Source organism: Branchiostoma floridae, chromosome 17 (genome assembly GCF_000003815.2).
Source record: "Branchiostoma floridae strain S238N-H82 chromosome 17, Bfl_VNyyK, whole genome shotgun sequence".
Classification (NCBI taxonomy): Eukaryota; Metazoa; Chordata; class Leptocardii; order Amphioxiformes; family Branchiostomatidae; genus Branchiostoma; species Branchiostoma floridae.
In genome coordinates, this window is record NC_049995.1 from 9,839,651 (window position 1) to 9,854,950 (window position 15,300).

Sequence of the window (15,300 nt, forward strand, 5' to 3'; positions counted from 1 at the left end):
TGTCTGTATTCTTAACAGTACACGGTTCGTAGATCCAGGAGCGGTCTGAGGAACTTGCTACAACGAGGAAGATAAAACTCACGGGGCCAACATTAACGCTGTTGGTTCCTCTTGTACTGTATTCTTCATCATTATCTGTATCCGTACACGGCTCGTAAGTCCAGGAACACAGTGCAGTTGAAGGAGCGTTGTACAACGAACAAGGTAAAACCGCACGCTTTACTTATACGAGGTCATTTGATAGTGCTATCTCCTTTTATTCCCTATTTATTGGTGTCCTCCCTATTAATGGACAGACATCCGTGATGATTAAAAGAAAGTATTGGGTTACATTGCGTCACATTTGTTGAGTGCATATTATTGTTGTGTTACATTGAGCACTAAAGTCAATGCTATGCGCATCAATTTGATGACCAGGTATTGCTCAGCATAATTTTCGGATGGATTGTGATGACATGTAGTAAGTGGTTAGGTATTTAGAAAACATATGTCAAGGTCGACTTGGGGGCTCTGGCGTGTGACCTTAAACTGCAGTGGAACTTCCGTTTTTAAAACTTTCCATATGAACTATCATCTTACACCAAATGCATTCACTGTATCTATAAATCTGTATATATAGGTATATATCTGACAATATCATGTGATACTTACCTGACTGATGTGCTCTGTGTGGCAGAGACTGTCATTCTCGTATATAACTGTTCAGCCACAGGCGACGCTGTAGGGTTGATATCAATTAAGACTTTATTATGGTCAATATTGGCCGAAGGAGACTAATGGACATATATATATATATATATATATATATATATATATATATATATATATATATATATATATTTATGTGTCCATCAGTATAGTTACATTTACATGAAACGCTGCCCGTATGTCTGTATACCATATGCTAGCATATATGACAATTCTGTATACCCATAAGATAACATTTTTTCTATTCATTTTGGAGCAGTATCTTTGATTCTGTGTGAGATTCTCATGTAACGGTTTTCCATTAATTGCCTTATAAAACGAGCCAAAGATTGGATAGTGGAATAAGTTAATTACCAATTTGGGTCTTTGAGTGCAAATGGTGACCTAAAATAGCCTGACCTAGAAACCTTTCTAGGTCACTCTTACAAGAGGGACCTGTAATTTTCTAAATGACTATTCTGTGGGAAAAGACCTGTTAGGGTTCAATTTTTTAAAGATTTTAAAAAAAAACAAGCATCTTTTTTCCACAGAACAGCATACTATTAGTCTAATATATAGATGACCTACATGACTTAGCATGGGCTATTTTGCTTCACATTAAGGAAATAGTATCTATAATAGATATGTCTGACTAAAATGCATTGCCTTTTAGGTAAACATTTTACAACTAGATGATGTCTGTATACAAAGATATCTACTATATAAACCTAATTACGATAAACACTACCAGTAGTAATACGTCATTGGGCACAATTCATCAATCAGGGACAGTGCATGATTAAACATTAGATCCTTAACGAGATTTATATCCGGATTTCGGTGCCTCCTCCTAGTTTAATTGATGACCTCTTGGCTTTTGGAGGTTCCAAGACCGATCATGATTCAATTTCCCGTAACTCTGGCTACTTTTTATGATGGATTATATGCCGAAATCAACTAGCCAGTAAAACGTCAGCCACAGAATACATAATGTCTATATAATAAAGTTTATTGCAAATTCTTGCCCGTGGGCTAATTGCAGGTAACATGAGAGATTCAGACAAAGTAAAAAAACAATATCAAACTAAGGTGTCTACCCTAGTCTAAAACTAGTAAAAGCTGACTCTAGGTCCTGGGTTATTGGGTTTGACTCCTTTTTCAAAGACAGTGGAAGACGAAAGATCCCACATTTTCTATTATGTGTGGGTTTTGTGAAGTTAGAAGGAGAATTGTTTTCTTTTTGTCGGTGAATGTTAAGAAGTTTGGATGGAATTTGGTGGCCTCTTCAAACAGCTTTCTTTCTTGATCATAGAAGATATCATTTATTTGCATTGTAAGTGTACTTTAAGCAGAATTTTGTGAAATTTATGAGACTAATGGAGATCCTAGTAAAAACACACAAAATATTTCTCACTAGTCTTAACTAATGTGCTATTATCTTGTTGATCAAACATAACCGTAGATAGAGCAGAAGTCTTTTACGTCAGCATTTACAGCTTTGATAACCAAAACTTCATCTTTTGTATTTGATCTTACCTCATCATGGTATATAAAGTGGCATGTCTTACGCAGTCATGTGCAGAGGGTGTCAGAAGTATATGCAGAGGTGTTAGTCCGGAGTGGGTGTTTTTACACGCCTTGCACATTAAAAATCCCATAGGCAACGAGTCGTGACGAATCGTCAAGATCAAGAAGACTGGCAGCATAGCTGAAGCATGACTTCAACTCTGATAAAAATTTTAGTTTATCAAAAAGCTTCTATCTAGGGTCTTCGATGTGACTGTATGTGTGGGAGTGGGAGGCATATGTCAAAAGATGACTATGAAAGTAATAACATACTGCATATCATTCAGCATCTAGAGGCCTCAGAAATGACATACCTTTTATTTACATCTACAAGCCCCCCCATTGGAATGAATTCTGTCATATACTTACGTAACGTTTTTATGTCATACCTGGGGCCGCGATAACGTTCGATACAGGTGTTCTGGACCATGTGATAAAAAGTCGTATATCACACAGGCTTCAAAGTTTTATTACACAGGCTTCCATCGAGTAATCCGAACATTCTCTGCGCACGCCGAGTGTGGTGCGGTCGAAAATTCTGATACCTGATTCGGTCCCAGCCCTCCCGCGGGGCCTTCAAGCGATCCTGCCCTCGTGCCTTATACGTACTTCGGGTGATACGGAATACATCGTATTGCATTCTTTCACTCTCTGTTTTTCTGTATCTCTGTTTCTTCTTGTTCTCTCTCTCCTATGTACTTCATTCATGTATATCATTCTTCTTGGCAACGTTTTTGTATGTATCCCATAGAAGTGAGAAACACGACAATTAAGGACCTAGGTGTGACCTACTGCATGGTGAAATAAGTAGATAAAATGGAAATGAAAACTAATGATACTGTATGTTTGTGCAATGACCAACGTAATTCTTAGGTAAGCTAATTGTCAACCTATTTCTGTGATGTTGATTTCTCTTGTAATAAAGAAGAGGTAAATGTACTGTAGTGAATAATTAAGAAGAAAAATCTACTGTAGTAAAGAATTGAGAAGAAAAATGTAATGTAGTAAAGAGTTAAGAAGAAATATGTACTGTAGTGAAAAATTAAGTTAAGAAGAAAAACACACGGAAGCAGTTTAGCATTGTCTTTCTCTAAAAGATCAAATGAAATAGGACAAAATGTAACTCGTGACTTGTCTGCCTAGCAGGTATCTTTTTTTTTTAATCTATAGCTTCATTTGTGGGCTTTGATGCTCTTTTGCAGCTTTGATATTTAGAAATTTATGGAACTCAAAGGGCAGCCGAAACCTATTAATAGCCATACACAATAAATTCCTTCCTTCTTAACATATTCCGACCTTTTCACACAGAAGCCCCAAACATAAGTGGACAGGTGTCAAAGTTGACTACAATGATAAAAAAAATCCTAACGGGTAAACGTGGTATCTAACTGCAGTCGGGGAAACGGTGTGGCACTTGGGGGTTGGGAAAGATAAAAAAAATTCACAGACAAAGAACGAAATTTCGTACCTTTCTGTGTATTGTCTTCTAATGCATATTTTCACGTATTACACATGTACAATGTCTTAATTATAAAAACATAATACAACACAATGAAAATATCACTACAATGGCGCAGTGAACGACGGAACCCCGCAGTGCCGCACTGGTGCCCCAAGCGCAGTAAGATACCACCTTTAAAACTACTGTTTGCGTACACCTAGCGATAACCGCACCCTCAGATGCCATAAAAGTAAATCACCCCTCGTGCTACGTTTGGAATCACCCACAAGTGGGTCAGCATGATTTCTCTATCACTCTGCACTGCCCTTTCTTGGTTCTAATGTGATGAATTGGCGCCCACTCGATACTGAAAATTAGACGCTCCGCCGAGAATACGTTAGAGAAATTAAAGGTCAATTATTCTTCGATAGCGAGTGGTGGAGATTAACTGCCTTCTATGTGCATTGGGCTGGAACGGATAACATGTAACAGAGCCATTATGTGAGTAATAGACCATACATTCTAGAGTACTTGGCACAAGTTTGGCATTTGGTCTAACAGAATGCAATGTCAATTTTAAAAGTTCACCTAGTAGCTGCACTGGTAGATCGTGTAACATCCCCTAAACGAGACGGGGGGCACTATGCACATTCTGCAACTTTTACTTAATTGCTCATCTATTCAAGTATGTAATTTGCATAACGTTACAAAAAAGGTGGATTGCTCATTCATAGAATATTGTAAAAGACTGGACTTTTGACAGTGAGAAATTCATGTTCAACTTTGCTTTAAAATGCATTTTCTGTGTCGGTAACTCGTTCGACTGTTAAAACTCAGTGCGGCGCAAACTTTACTAGCACTAGTACTCGTAGAGAAATCAGGTATAGATATATCCATATGATTGCTAGCTCCGGTAGCAAATGTTATATGTAATCTTAAAATTGATTAATCCATCATTCTTAATGTGCAAAGACATTTCAAACATATGTCGTTTACTGGAACGAACTGCTACAAAGGGTGAACGTAAAATGTACAGAAATCGATTTTCCTTTGCGTTGGAAAACTATTTATCTTAAAACTTCCCATAAAACTGCCAAGGCGCAGAAGTAGAATCATGATTGTAAGTTTGGAAGCTATGGGGTACTTGGGGCGAATAATGAGATATTGATGACTTAAAGCGGGTATATTTCACTGGACCGCGTCGCGTTGGCGACCTGAATGCGTTTTACATTTAATGTTTGTTGCCCTTGACTTTACCCTGAGAATAAAATGCAAAATTTACGACTATATCGTTGAAGAGATTTATTAGTCACGTATGAGCACAGTTGACAGAATTTTTCTTCTAACAGTGACATATCTTTAAAGGTTAACACATCCAATCCATGAACAAGATGGACTGATAACCATAAAATTGGGGGTTAAGTGTACCTTTAAAATATAATCAAAAATAATAAGGGAAAATCCATTTTATTCCCTTTTTTGGCTTAGAAATCAGAAAATGAAGCCATATATTTTCCAAAATTGAAGCCATTTTAGCTTCTCATTTAGGAATCCAAGACGTCTTTGGAGTCATATGACTCAAACAGATTTCTGCATTATAAAGGGGCACTTTGAGTCATATGACTCAACACGGACTCTTTGAGTCACTCGACTCAAGATGGGAAACTTTGAGTCATATGACTCCAGACAAGGTCTTGGAGTCATATGACTCCAGACAGGGCCTTGGAGTCATATGACTCCAGACAGGGCCTTGGAGTCATATGACTCAAGACAGGGTCTTGGAGTCATATAACTCAACAGTCACTGGACTGACTGACTTCGACCCTGGATAGGGATTTTGAGTCATATGATTCAAGACGGGGCCTTTGTGTCACTTGGCTCGAGCTAGGGAGTGGTAATTATGTCACTGCTAGAAGAAAACTCTACGACATTAACTGTACGAGTACTATAAAAAGGAAGGCAACAATACACGCAAAGCGTAAAATGACTCTTTTTGGTGACTCAATATTCCCTAAATGCAGCATAAAATCGCTCTAAGGCCTCAGTGAAGCAGCTAACGTGCCGCAACTTTGAACAGTTAGATATTCGCTCTACCAGCGACATTGCCACACAATAGAGAATGATTTATCCACTGTCAATGAAACGCAATTAAGGGTACGCTTTAAGGATCACGAACAATGACGTGCGCTTTCCTGTTTGTGATTTTTTGTCGGTTACGTCAACCGCAAACGTCATGGATGTATATTCCTTTGTTGTAAGATAGTTGGATTATGATATTATTGTATCAACTTTGGCATGAGTTATGTACGGTTGTCAGTCTGATATTCGATCTTACGCATTGCTTTTGGAAGTATGGAAGTTTAATCCGCTTCGTTACATAACAAATGAGGAAAGGAATTACTTTTTGACGGGAAATCTGACAAATATTTGTAAACTATATGGAGTTTTCGTCTTACGAAATAGGTAAGGAAATTATCTTTTCAAGGACATGCTTTATATATTGGAAAGATATGAAAGACGCAAGATGACATCTCATGGCCTTAAGCCCCCTTTTCCAAACCGGGGCCCGGCCGGGATGTCTGCGGAAATGAAAATATACAAATTGTGCGCATGGCTAATTTTGTTAACGTTCTATGTGTTTCGTTGCCTTTTATGTCATATTTTTTTTCCGAAAGTTACCCCGCCGGGCCCCGGGTTGGGAATTGCGATCTTAGCCTTACACGCCATGTGGTTAATATTTTTGGAATTATCTTTTTGGGGGAATGCTGGTCTAGTAGCCAGGCTATCGGGGATCGACAGGTTTCCCGGTATTCTCAAGGGACGTTTTTTTTTTAGTAAAAGCACTTTAAACGACTTTCCTCACTCAATCCAGGTGAAAAGATGGATACCTGACTTTGGGTTGGGTTGGTAAATGGCGGTGGAAGGAGAGGGATGGGCTCCGTCTCCAAATACCGTTCCCTAGATACGGTGGACAACAACCCACGGTACCTACGTAAACGCAGGGGCGGTGAGTTATCATCCACAGTGTCTAGGGAATACCTTTATTCTTACTGGCAAATTGTTGGCCATCCTCTCCTCAAATAGGCTACCTGTGCTCTACTCGCCTTGCCTGATGGGGAGTCGCAGCCATTTGAATTCCCCCCCAGCAATAGGGCCTTCACACTGAAACCGAATTAGCAGGAATCAAGCAGAACCAGCCGTAATGAAGTATTTGCGAAATTCGTGCCACATTCGGGACCATCCCGAGTGGGACTTCCAAATGGACCTTATATCCCATTCACACGAGAAGGAATGAGCCAAAATGCCGTCAGAATGAAAAGTCTTTTCTATTCCTGGGAATTCGTAGTGTATTCTAGAAATTATTACTGCATTTCAGATGTTATTCTTTGGGCCACATTCGGGCAGGAGTCGAAGTGGATTGCTTTTTCGTTGAGGAAACAAATATGCAATTATCTCAATAATAAAAGGTTCAAGTCATACAAAATTACCATCACATGATAGCCTACTTTGTCCAGTCCCAGCGAATTCATTTGCCACCATTTCTATACGGCTAGTCTTTAGATACACTGCCCTAATTAGAGCCCTTGGATGGGTCCTTTTGGCTAAAAACAGCATCCAGGGGATGATACCACTACCTCATGGGGATCCCCCCCCCCCAACTGGTTAAAGGTCATTATTCATAACCGATTCAACAAGTTTAGGGTCTTTCCTACTGCTGCCACCCCCAAAATACCTAGATTTAACAAAAAAATCCCACCAAGAAAGCTTTTCAACGGTTTAAAGCCGTGTTCTCTCTCCCTGGGGACTCTAGGCGTAAGCTCTAATTGTGGTGTCTCCCTTGATCCATTCTGTATGCACGAGGAGAATCTTTGATTGCCCTTAATATGGTCTGACGTACTTCAAAGTAGTTTCGTTCGACCTCATTCTACGACAATGAGTGGCCTTCAGGCATCTTGGCTACTTTAATAACAGCTTGTTCTTTTCGTTTAATTTTCTCCGGGGATTTCCTTCCGTCGGAGTAATAAGGATCAAGTGGGAATGACCATCAAAATGCCGTTACGAAAACAGACGCGAGGTGCCATTGCACTGTCTATAATCAAGATAAAGTCTTAACTCTTCTTAAAAGAAGAGACTTAAAAGAATGGACTTACTAGAAATTGTGATTAAATTATCATGCAGTCTTCCTCAGCTCTCTGTAGTCTTTATAGTTCTCAGATCTAATCACTCTGAACACGTTACTTTCTGTATGTGTGACGTCATCGACTGGTCAAAGGTCGTTAAAAGCTGATATCGCCTCCCTTCGCGGCTGCGATAACGTTGGAGGGTCCTGATAATTTCACTGTTTGATTATTCTGTCTCAGTTTAAAGCAACCATTATGGAATATTGCTTGTCGTAGACTTGTGTTTAGTTCTTGTCACATTCTTGGGTGGTGACATGCTTCTTAAAACTTGTCAAAACCTTCCCTTTTCACAGAAGATTTTATATCGCTGTAAAAAAAATAAAATGTTGGCGAGCTTCCTTATGCCACACCTTTACCCGTACCCTTATAAAGCGTGGTAGCAATTGAAGCCCAACAAGTTTAAAGCCATCCAGCTGTTCTAAATTGAGGTCGTTTATCTCGCAGAGCAGACAAATTATTGTGTATGTGGACTATATCACAACGCTGTCAAAAATGAGGTTTCGGTTCGCAATGCTGCACTACGTGAAATACTGCTGGAGGTCCGAAATCACCGTAGCTATTTAGTCTTTGACCTCAATAGCTACCTACATATCAAAATATATTAATATGCACATTTAACAGACTTTGCAAACTCCCTAAAACATACACATACACATACACAGACAAAACAGTGCTCCCATCTCAGATGAACCTCCTTCCATGAGGTGACTAGTGAGGGATCTTACAGGCTTTCACGAACACGCAGGATATTCCCAGAATGTGAAAGTACCTAATCATACAAAAGTGTTGTTTGAGACATCGTGGTTTCCAACCTATTCTACCGTCTTTGATGTTCACGTAGCAGGCCACGTTAAGGGGCGTTGTGATAAATGCAGAGACTTAACATTTCGTGCCCATGTCAAGTTGAGAAATAGCTAACAATTCCTTTAGATAACCCTAGGCATATATGTTACTAGCGGGCACCAGCCTTTGCAAAACGTGCAAAATAATATATCATGACTGTTGCTGAAAAGACACCTATTCGATTAAAGTTTGTATCTATAATTCATTATAAGACATAGCGATTAAATTACAATTTAAAAGTTCTTGAGATAAGGCTGGTCAAACAACAAATACAAAGATACAATGAAAAGAAGTGAGAAAATAGGTTACCAACTGGCGCTCAACCGTGACGGGGGCCGTTACAGACTGCTGGGGGCCTTTGACTCGTTATTGACGTCACACTTTAAGGTCTAGTGGCATAGGCTTCGGGTCACTTCAACTTGAAACTTGATTCATTTAAATCTTGTTCACTAGTGGCTTACCTGTACTTATTTTATGAAATTAGCGAAAAATTTATGATGAAATAGTATTTTCATATAATATAATATAATTCATTATACTGACTAGTAACTGATAACGAGTATCGCAGTAAGCTTTTCGTGCCTAAAGCGCATTAATTAATTGGCACAGTAGGACGACTGTAATAACAATCTTAGTGAGATTCATATCTAGCATGCATACCGTGGTGTAATGTAAAATGCTATAGCCTAGATTCATCAAACAATGTTATGAATATGATACGCTTATTGTGGATATTTCGTCGCCAGTCAATTTCCAGTCACATGAAAAAGACAAAATAATGATTGACAACAATTTGAGATGTAAATGTTCTAGATTATAATTAATCTAACTTGTTTTTCGGGATAATGGAAAAAAAATAAGATATCACTTTTGTGCAAGGTGGGGGTATTTTGATGTAAAGAGGAGAGTAGTTTGTTGTCTTTAAACATGAAAATTAGGATAGCATTTTGTAAATGGCAGTCTCTAAAATGATTCTATCATACATAGAAGGGGCATGTCGACAGTATCAAATGTATTTCCTCTTCCATCATATGTGACGTGCAATTTTACACACACATGTGCAGTTTTAAATCCAAATAGTTTACTACTGTATAAACGGAGGTTATTTATTACTGTGTTTACGTTTGTAGTTGCATGTGTCCGTAGACCCACAATTTTCATTTGCATGCAAGAGACACGAATAGAAAGTTTGGTAAAAGCTTCAATAAGTATCCTAGAAAGGTGACAGGAAGTGCAACTGACCCTAGTTTTCAGAAAATACCTATAGAGATATGAGTTTCCTCAGTTATTTCTGCGTATGCCTGAATTCTCCTTAGAGCAGTTACATCTGAAGAACACTTGACGACCAGCACTTCGTTAAAACTAATTCACTTTACAAGGGCTTCATTAGGATCGTGCCTATGCATACTGTGTGTTCATTATAACATGGCGCTTGTATATCCAAGCACGCTTCTAACATAACATCCACGTAATTAGAAGCTGAACCTAAGGTATTGCATTTGCCATGAGTTGATACATTGATGCCTTGTTCTTGTGATGTGAAGGCAATTGCCAATTACAATAGCCGTTCCGACTTGTAACGACGTAATAAATATGGTCAAATAGCCTCGTCTTAGAAGTTACGCTATGTTCAATATGCTCTTCATTACTTTCATCACTATAAATGTATCTTGTTGGTGGGTCTTCATTGAAGATATCTATCCTAAAACATAATTATAGTGCAGCGCAGTGCGTTCATATGCAGATATCATAAACTACAGGTTTGTCTATAGTCGACGAATGTTAACCTATTGGAAAAACGCTTTGCCGTATAGAAATCCTTGTTGTTTCTTTCTACGTGTCTAATTAATGTGCACACACGGTGGTAAATTAGTTGAATCGTGGGTAGCAATACATTGACTCAATACAGCCTTTGATTCCCTACTTATTACCACCAAGTCATTATCTGAATATTCAAGTGCCCTTTCCTTGAACTAACAAGAGAGAACATTCGGCTACCTACTAAAGATCACAGTCAAAAGGGTGGCGTCTGAATAAAAATCGATGCGCACCAACGTAAGAGTCATTATAGGTAAAGGATCCTTCAAAAGGTCTTTGGACTATAGGCTTGATTACATCAAATGGAATCTCGTTTGAAGACTTTTGGTAAACTTTTCTCTAATGCCGGGAGGCTGACGAATAATTTTCCTTGGGCTTCACTTTGAATATTTGTAAAGTCCGTGTTAACTGTGTTATTGATTTGTATGTGTTAATGCTTTGGTATGTGGTTAAAGAGGTTCATCAGTCATACATGAATACAATTACTACAATTTTCTTCAATCAATGACTGTTTTGTAAAGACACAGTACATACCTCCCAAATTTTCGATGTCTAGCAGCACATCTTCGTCACGGTGAATGACCTAATCTCAGTCTCGCGAGAGAACACGAGACTAGGCCTGGCTTGCATGAATCATCTGCCCTCTTCCCCCGCGAGATTAAGACTAGGTCATTAGAAAATTGTAGTAACATGGAATGTTCATGTTATTTGTGTCTTCTTTTTAGGTTGATGCATGCACCTTCATCCAAGATGGCAGGATGGACAAATGCTTTCTCATCATCGACAATGGCATCGGCGTTCTTGGTCCCAAGGATTACCATATTTTGCATAGTGATGACGTCATTTCCATTGAAAGGAACAGCAGATGTGGTGGAGGAAGTGCGTATAGGTAAGGATCGTTACTACTTCTATTTTTTTTTAGAAGAAGACAAGCTAGTAAAGTACATTTATCATCAGAATAACATTCACTTTGTTCTTGGGCGAGACGCCATTACTCCTTTGAAGGTCAAGGAAGGTCATGATACCGGTACTGTTTTAACACGACAGCAGAACGAATCGAAGTGTGGAACTCTACGATAAGTCCATGGAGAATCAATCATAGCTTTGCAACATCCTCTGTGAGACTCAAACTCTGTAAGGCTGTGGATTATCAGTCAACGCGTATGTTCACTTCAATTTTTGTCTCGGATTGCTGAACGAACATTCGTGGATTAAGGTGTCAAGTACACTGCTTGTCTTGAGAACTAGTAATCAGTGATTTGAGAGAATGTAAAAATGTTGTCTTTGCGTCTTATGCATCGTCAATTTTATGTCAACCAAATCAGGTAGTTTTTCAATGTCAGAATTTCCAGACACAAGACTCTAAATGTCACATACCTACCTAACTTTACCAAAATTTCAAAGAAGTAGACAAGCTAGTATAGTACATTTATCATCAAAATAACATTCACCTTGTTCTGGGGCAAGACACCATTACTCCTTTGAAGGTCAAGGAAGGTCATGATACCGGTACTGTTTTAACACAACAGCAGAGCGAATCGAAGTGTGGAACTCTACGATAAGTCCATGGAGAATCAATCATAGCTTTGCAACATTCTCTGTGAGACTCAAACTCTGTAAGGCTGTGGATTATCAGTCAACGCGGATGTTCACTTCAATTTTTGTCTGGGATTGCTGAATGAACATGCGTGGATTAAGGTGTCAAGTACACTGCTTGTCTTGAGAACTAGTAATCAGTGATTTGAGAGAATGTAAAAACTTTGTCTTTGAGCCTTATACATCGTCAATTTTGTGTCAACCAAATCAGGTAGAGTAGTTTGTCAACGTCAGAATTTCCAGACACAAGGCTCTAAATGTCACATACAAATGGTTACATGCTTGGTTATGTATAAAACACGGATCCTTTGTACTTAGGCAGGTATGTGCAGTATACAGTAATATACTGTTAGAACGTTCCTAGCCATACACCGGTATAATTTTTTGAATGTGTTTCCGTATTTTTTACGTGCTAGACACGGTGCAATGGCCGAGTGGGCAGAGTGTTCGCCTTGAGTTCGATAGTCGGCCGAGTCATACCAAAGACTCTAAAATTGGTACATGCTGCTTTCTCTTCCGTTCCTTCTTTCTCAGCACTAATGAGAAAGAGTGTGGAAGTTAAACACACATCACTACCAGCGGACCAGCCCCCCGCTGTAGTGACTTGCACAAATATGTGGCCCAAGGGCTTCGAAGTGGAGATGGGCACCACCCTAAGCATCAACTTTAACTTTAACTTTAACTTTAACTTTAACTTTAACTTTAACTTTAACTTTAACTTTAACTTTAACTTTAACTTGTTTTAACCAGTGGGGAAAATACGATAATAAATGGATTAAGAGATATTCGAACACATTCGAACACACTAAGTATTAGAACACTAAATATTTGACGAAGGAATGGGATCTTCGGCCTCTTGTATGATCATGTTCTATTCACAACTAATGCATCAGATTGACTTACTCCCTTTCAATGAACTTTCTGCCTGGATCGTTGATGTCCCACTATCTGGGAATCCAATCGAAAGTGAGACATGAATAACTGGGCCGTAGATTTACAGGTAACGCCTTGGGACGAACTTAAAGTCTTTAGCGGTCGGCCCTGAAAGATTACCAGCCCGATGTCCCATTAAACTGCTAAATTAAGTGACCCCTGTGGGTGAATTACATCAAATGGCTTTCTATTCATTCCATCGGGGAGCCAATATAGAATATGAAAGCAACGCTAAAGCTTGGTAGTACATTATGAGTATTGATGAGGCCAACCATAGGCCATATACAAGGGATCTGGCGTTTTCTAATTATGTCGATTAACATGATGTACTGCGTCTTTTGGTTGTCCCTGTGACTCAACCGGTTGTAGCCTCACATTTGTGCTACGGGTTCCAACTAGTTGGTAACTTGAAGATTGAGTAGGGGATTTCAGTTAGTACTCCGTCCTTCTTTTGAAATGGGCGTAAAATGTGATCGAGGAGGTACGATTAGAGGAATGGCTATTCCTTGTCAAAATACGCCGGCCCTGCTACTGAAATGGCAGTGAGACTTTCTGTGCTATGTGTGACTAGGCACTACAAGGATCTTAACGAAAAGGCAAACCGCGTATTTTTTTTCTATTTTTGCTTTTTGGACAGACGGGGACAATGTGGCACTGCACTCAAGTTTTGTGACTTATATCAACAGTGCCACATACACGGTAAAAACAGCCCGACCGAAGTCAGGTACCCATTTTACACCTGGGTGAAGTGAGGAAGGTCGTGTAAAGTGCCTTTCCCAAGGGCACAACATCGGGTCGGGGCACGGTGGAGAACCTCTAGGTTCCGAACCGTACGCTCTACCAGTTACGCCACGCCCGACGCCACGACCGCGTATTATTTACGGCAATGGCAAGGCTATGATGTCTGAAATAGCACAAAAATTGTCTATTTATATTTCAGCCATACCATATATGGTATGGTGAAATATATTGTATTCGTAATGTTTCTTTCTTTCTTTCTTTCTCCTGTCAAATCTTCAAAGCGATTCATCTCCGTCGTTCCGTGACCGAATGACCTGAAATTTAGCACAAAGGTAGAGTGGGTCAATACCAAGGTGTGTTTTTCTGATTTTATTCATATCTGCCTCTAAAATGATTTTATTGAAGTTTAAAGGTCATGTTTTGACCAAAACTGTATATTGTGGCCCCCTGTTCCCTTGAATTACAATGGAATGACCTTAGATTTGGTGTAGATAGGCATTAGATAGTTGGTAAAATGATCCAAGTAAAATTTTTGGTATAAACCAATTTAAAATTATTAATTTCTGCACTTTTCTGAGGGGAAATTGGTTTTCTTTCGGTCTTCTCCCGTGAACTCCAGTGACCCCAGAGCCCACACGTGCCAGGTGCCAGCGGTATGGGGAGAGCGAGAGTTAATTACTTTATGGACGCCAGCCAATCAGCGACGAGAAAGGCGAATGCTAGTTAATATTCATAAGCGGGGCCTTGCAATCCCGTATATACACAACCAGATGCACATTACAGCCTTACAGTTGCCATATGGTGCCCTGTGCCCGGTTTGAAATTGTAGTTTGCGAGGATTTGGAGTTCAGACAGGGTCATTTGAGCGGTAGCGGACGGTACGCGTGCATTGAACGTTAGTGGCGATGACTTTACCAACATTCCGCATGGCACTATCAATCATTTTCGGCAGATTTGGACAGGGAAAATTGGACAGTTTGCGTTTAATTTCGATACGTAAGTTTGACAGTGGCGAGAATGGATGTATTTTTCCCGAACAAATGTAGGTACTTCTAGTATTGTTGTTGTTCTTTTTTGACGTAAACTTTGTACATTAAAATTGTAAGTAACTTTAAACTGCCAGAGTTTGAGCCCAATAAAACACTCTCAGTACCAGAGTATCACCACTGACCTCCGAAAAGAAACCCACGAACAAGGTAGAAACACCTATCCTCCAGGTCTCGCACGCTACGAGCAGGAAATTATAACACTCAGACAAGATTACGTCCGATGGCTCAGCGGATTGCATACAAAGTAAAACAATTTAACAGTGGTATGCAGGGGCATATACTTAACAAAGAATTCGAAGGAAAATGAAATAACGTTATACAGATAAAGCCAAATCAAATTAACTTGTTGGTCCTGGGATTTTTCAGAAAAGAAATGAAGCGACAGAGTGGTAAAATTCTTGTAAAAATTCGAGACGTTTCCGTTTATAATGGCTCATACAAAACA

At 39.3% G+C, this 15,300-nt stretch overlaps 1 protein-coding gene across 1 annotated transcript in view; it reads left to right on the top strand.

Moving 5' to 3' along the window:
• LOC118405050 (glutamate receptor ionotropic, delta-1-like) overlaps positions 1-15,300 on the top strand; it is a 68,149-nt gene that overhangs the window by 17,699 nt on the left and 35,150 nt on the right. The window contains exon 2 of the mRNA XM_035804450.1: positions 11,262-11,425. Within this exon, the coding sequence (XP_035660343.1) occupies positions 11,266-11,425 (160 nt within the window). The 5' untranslated portion in view covers positions 11,262-11,265. The remainder of the gene's footprint in view (positions 1-11,261; positions 11,426-15,300) is intronic.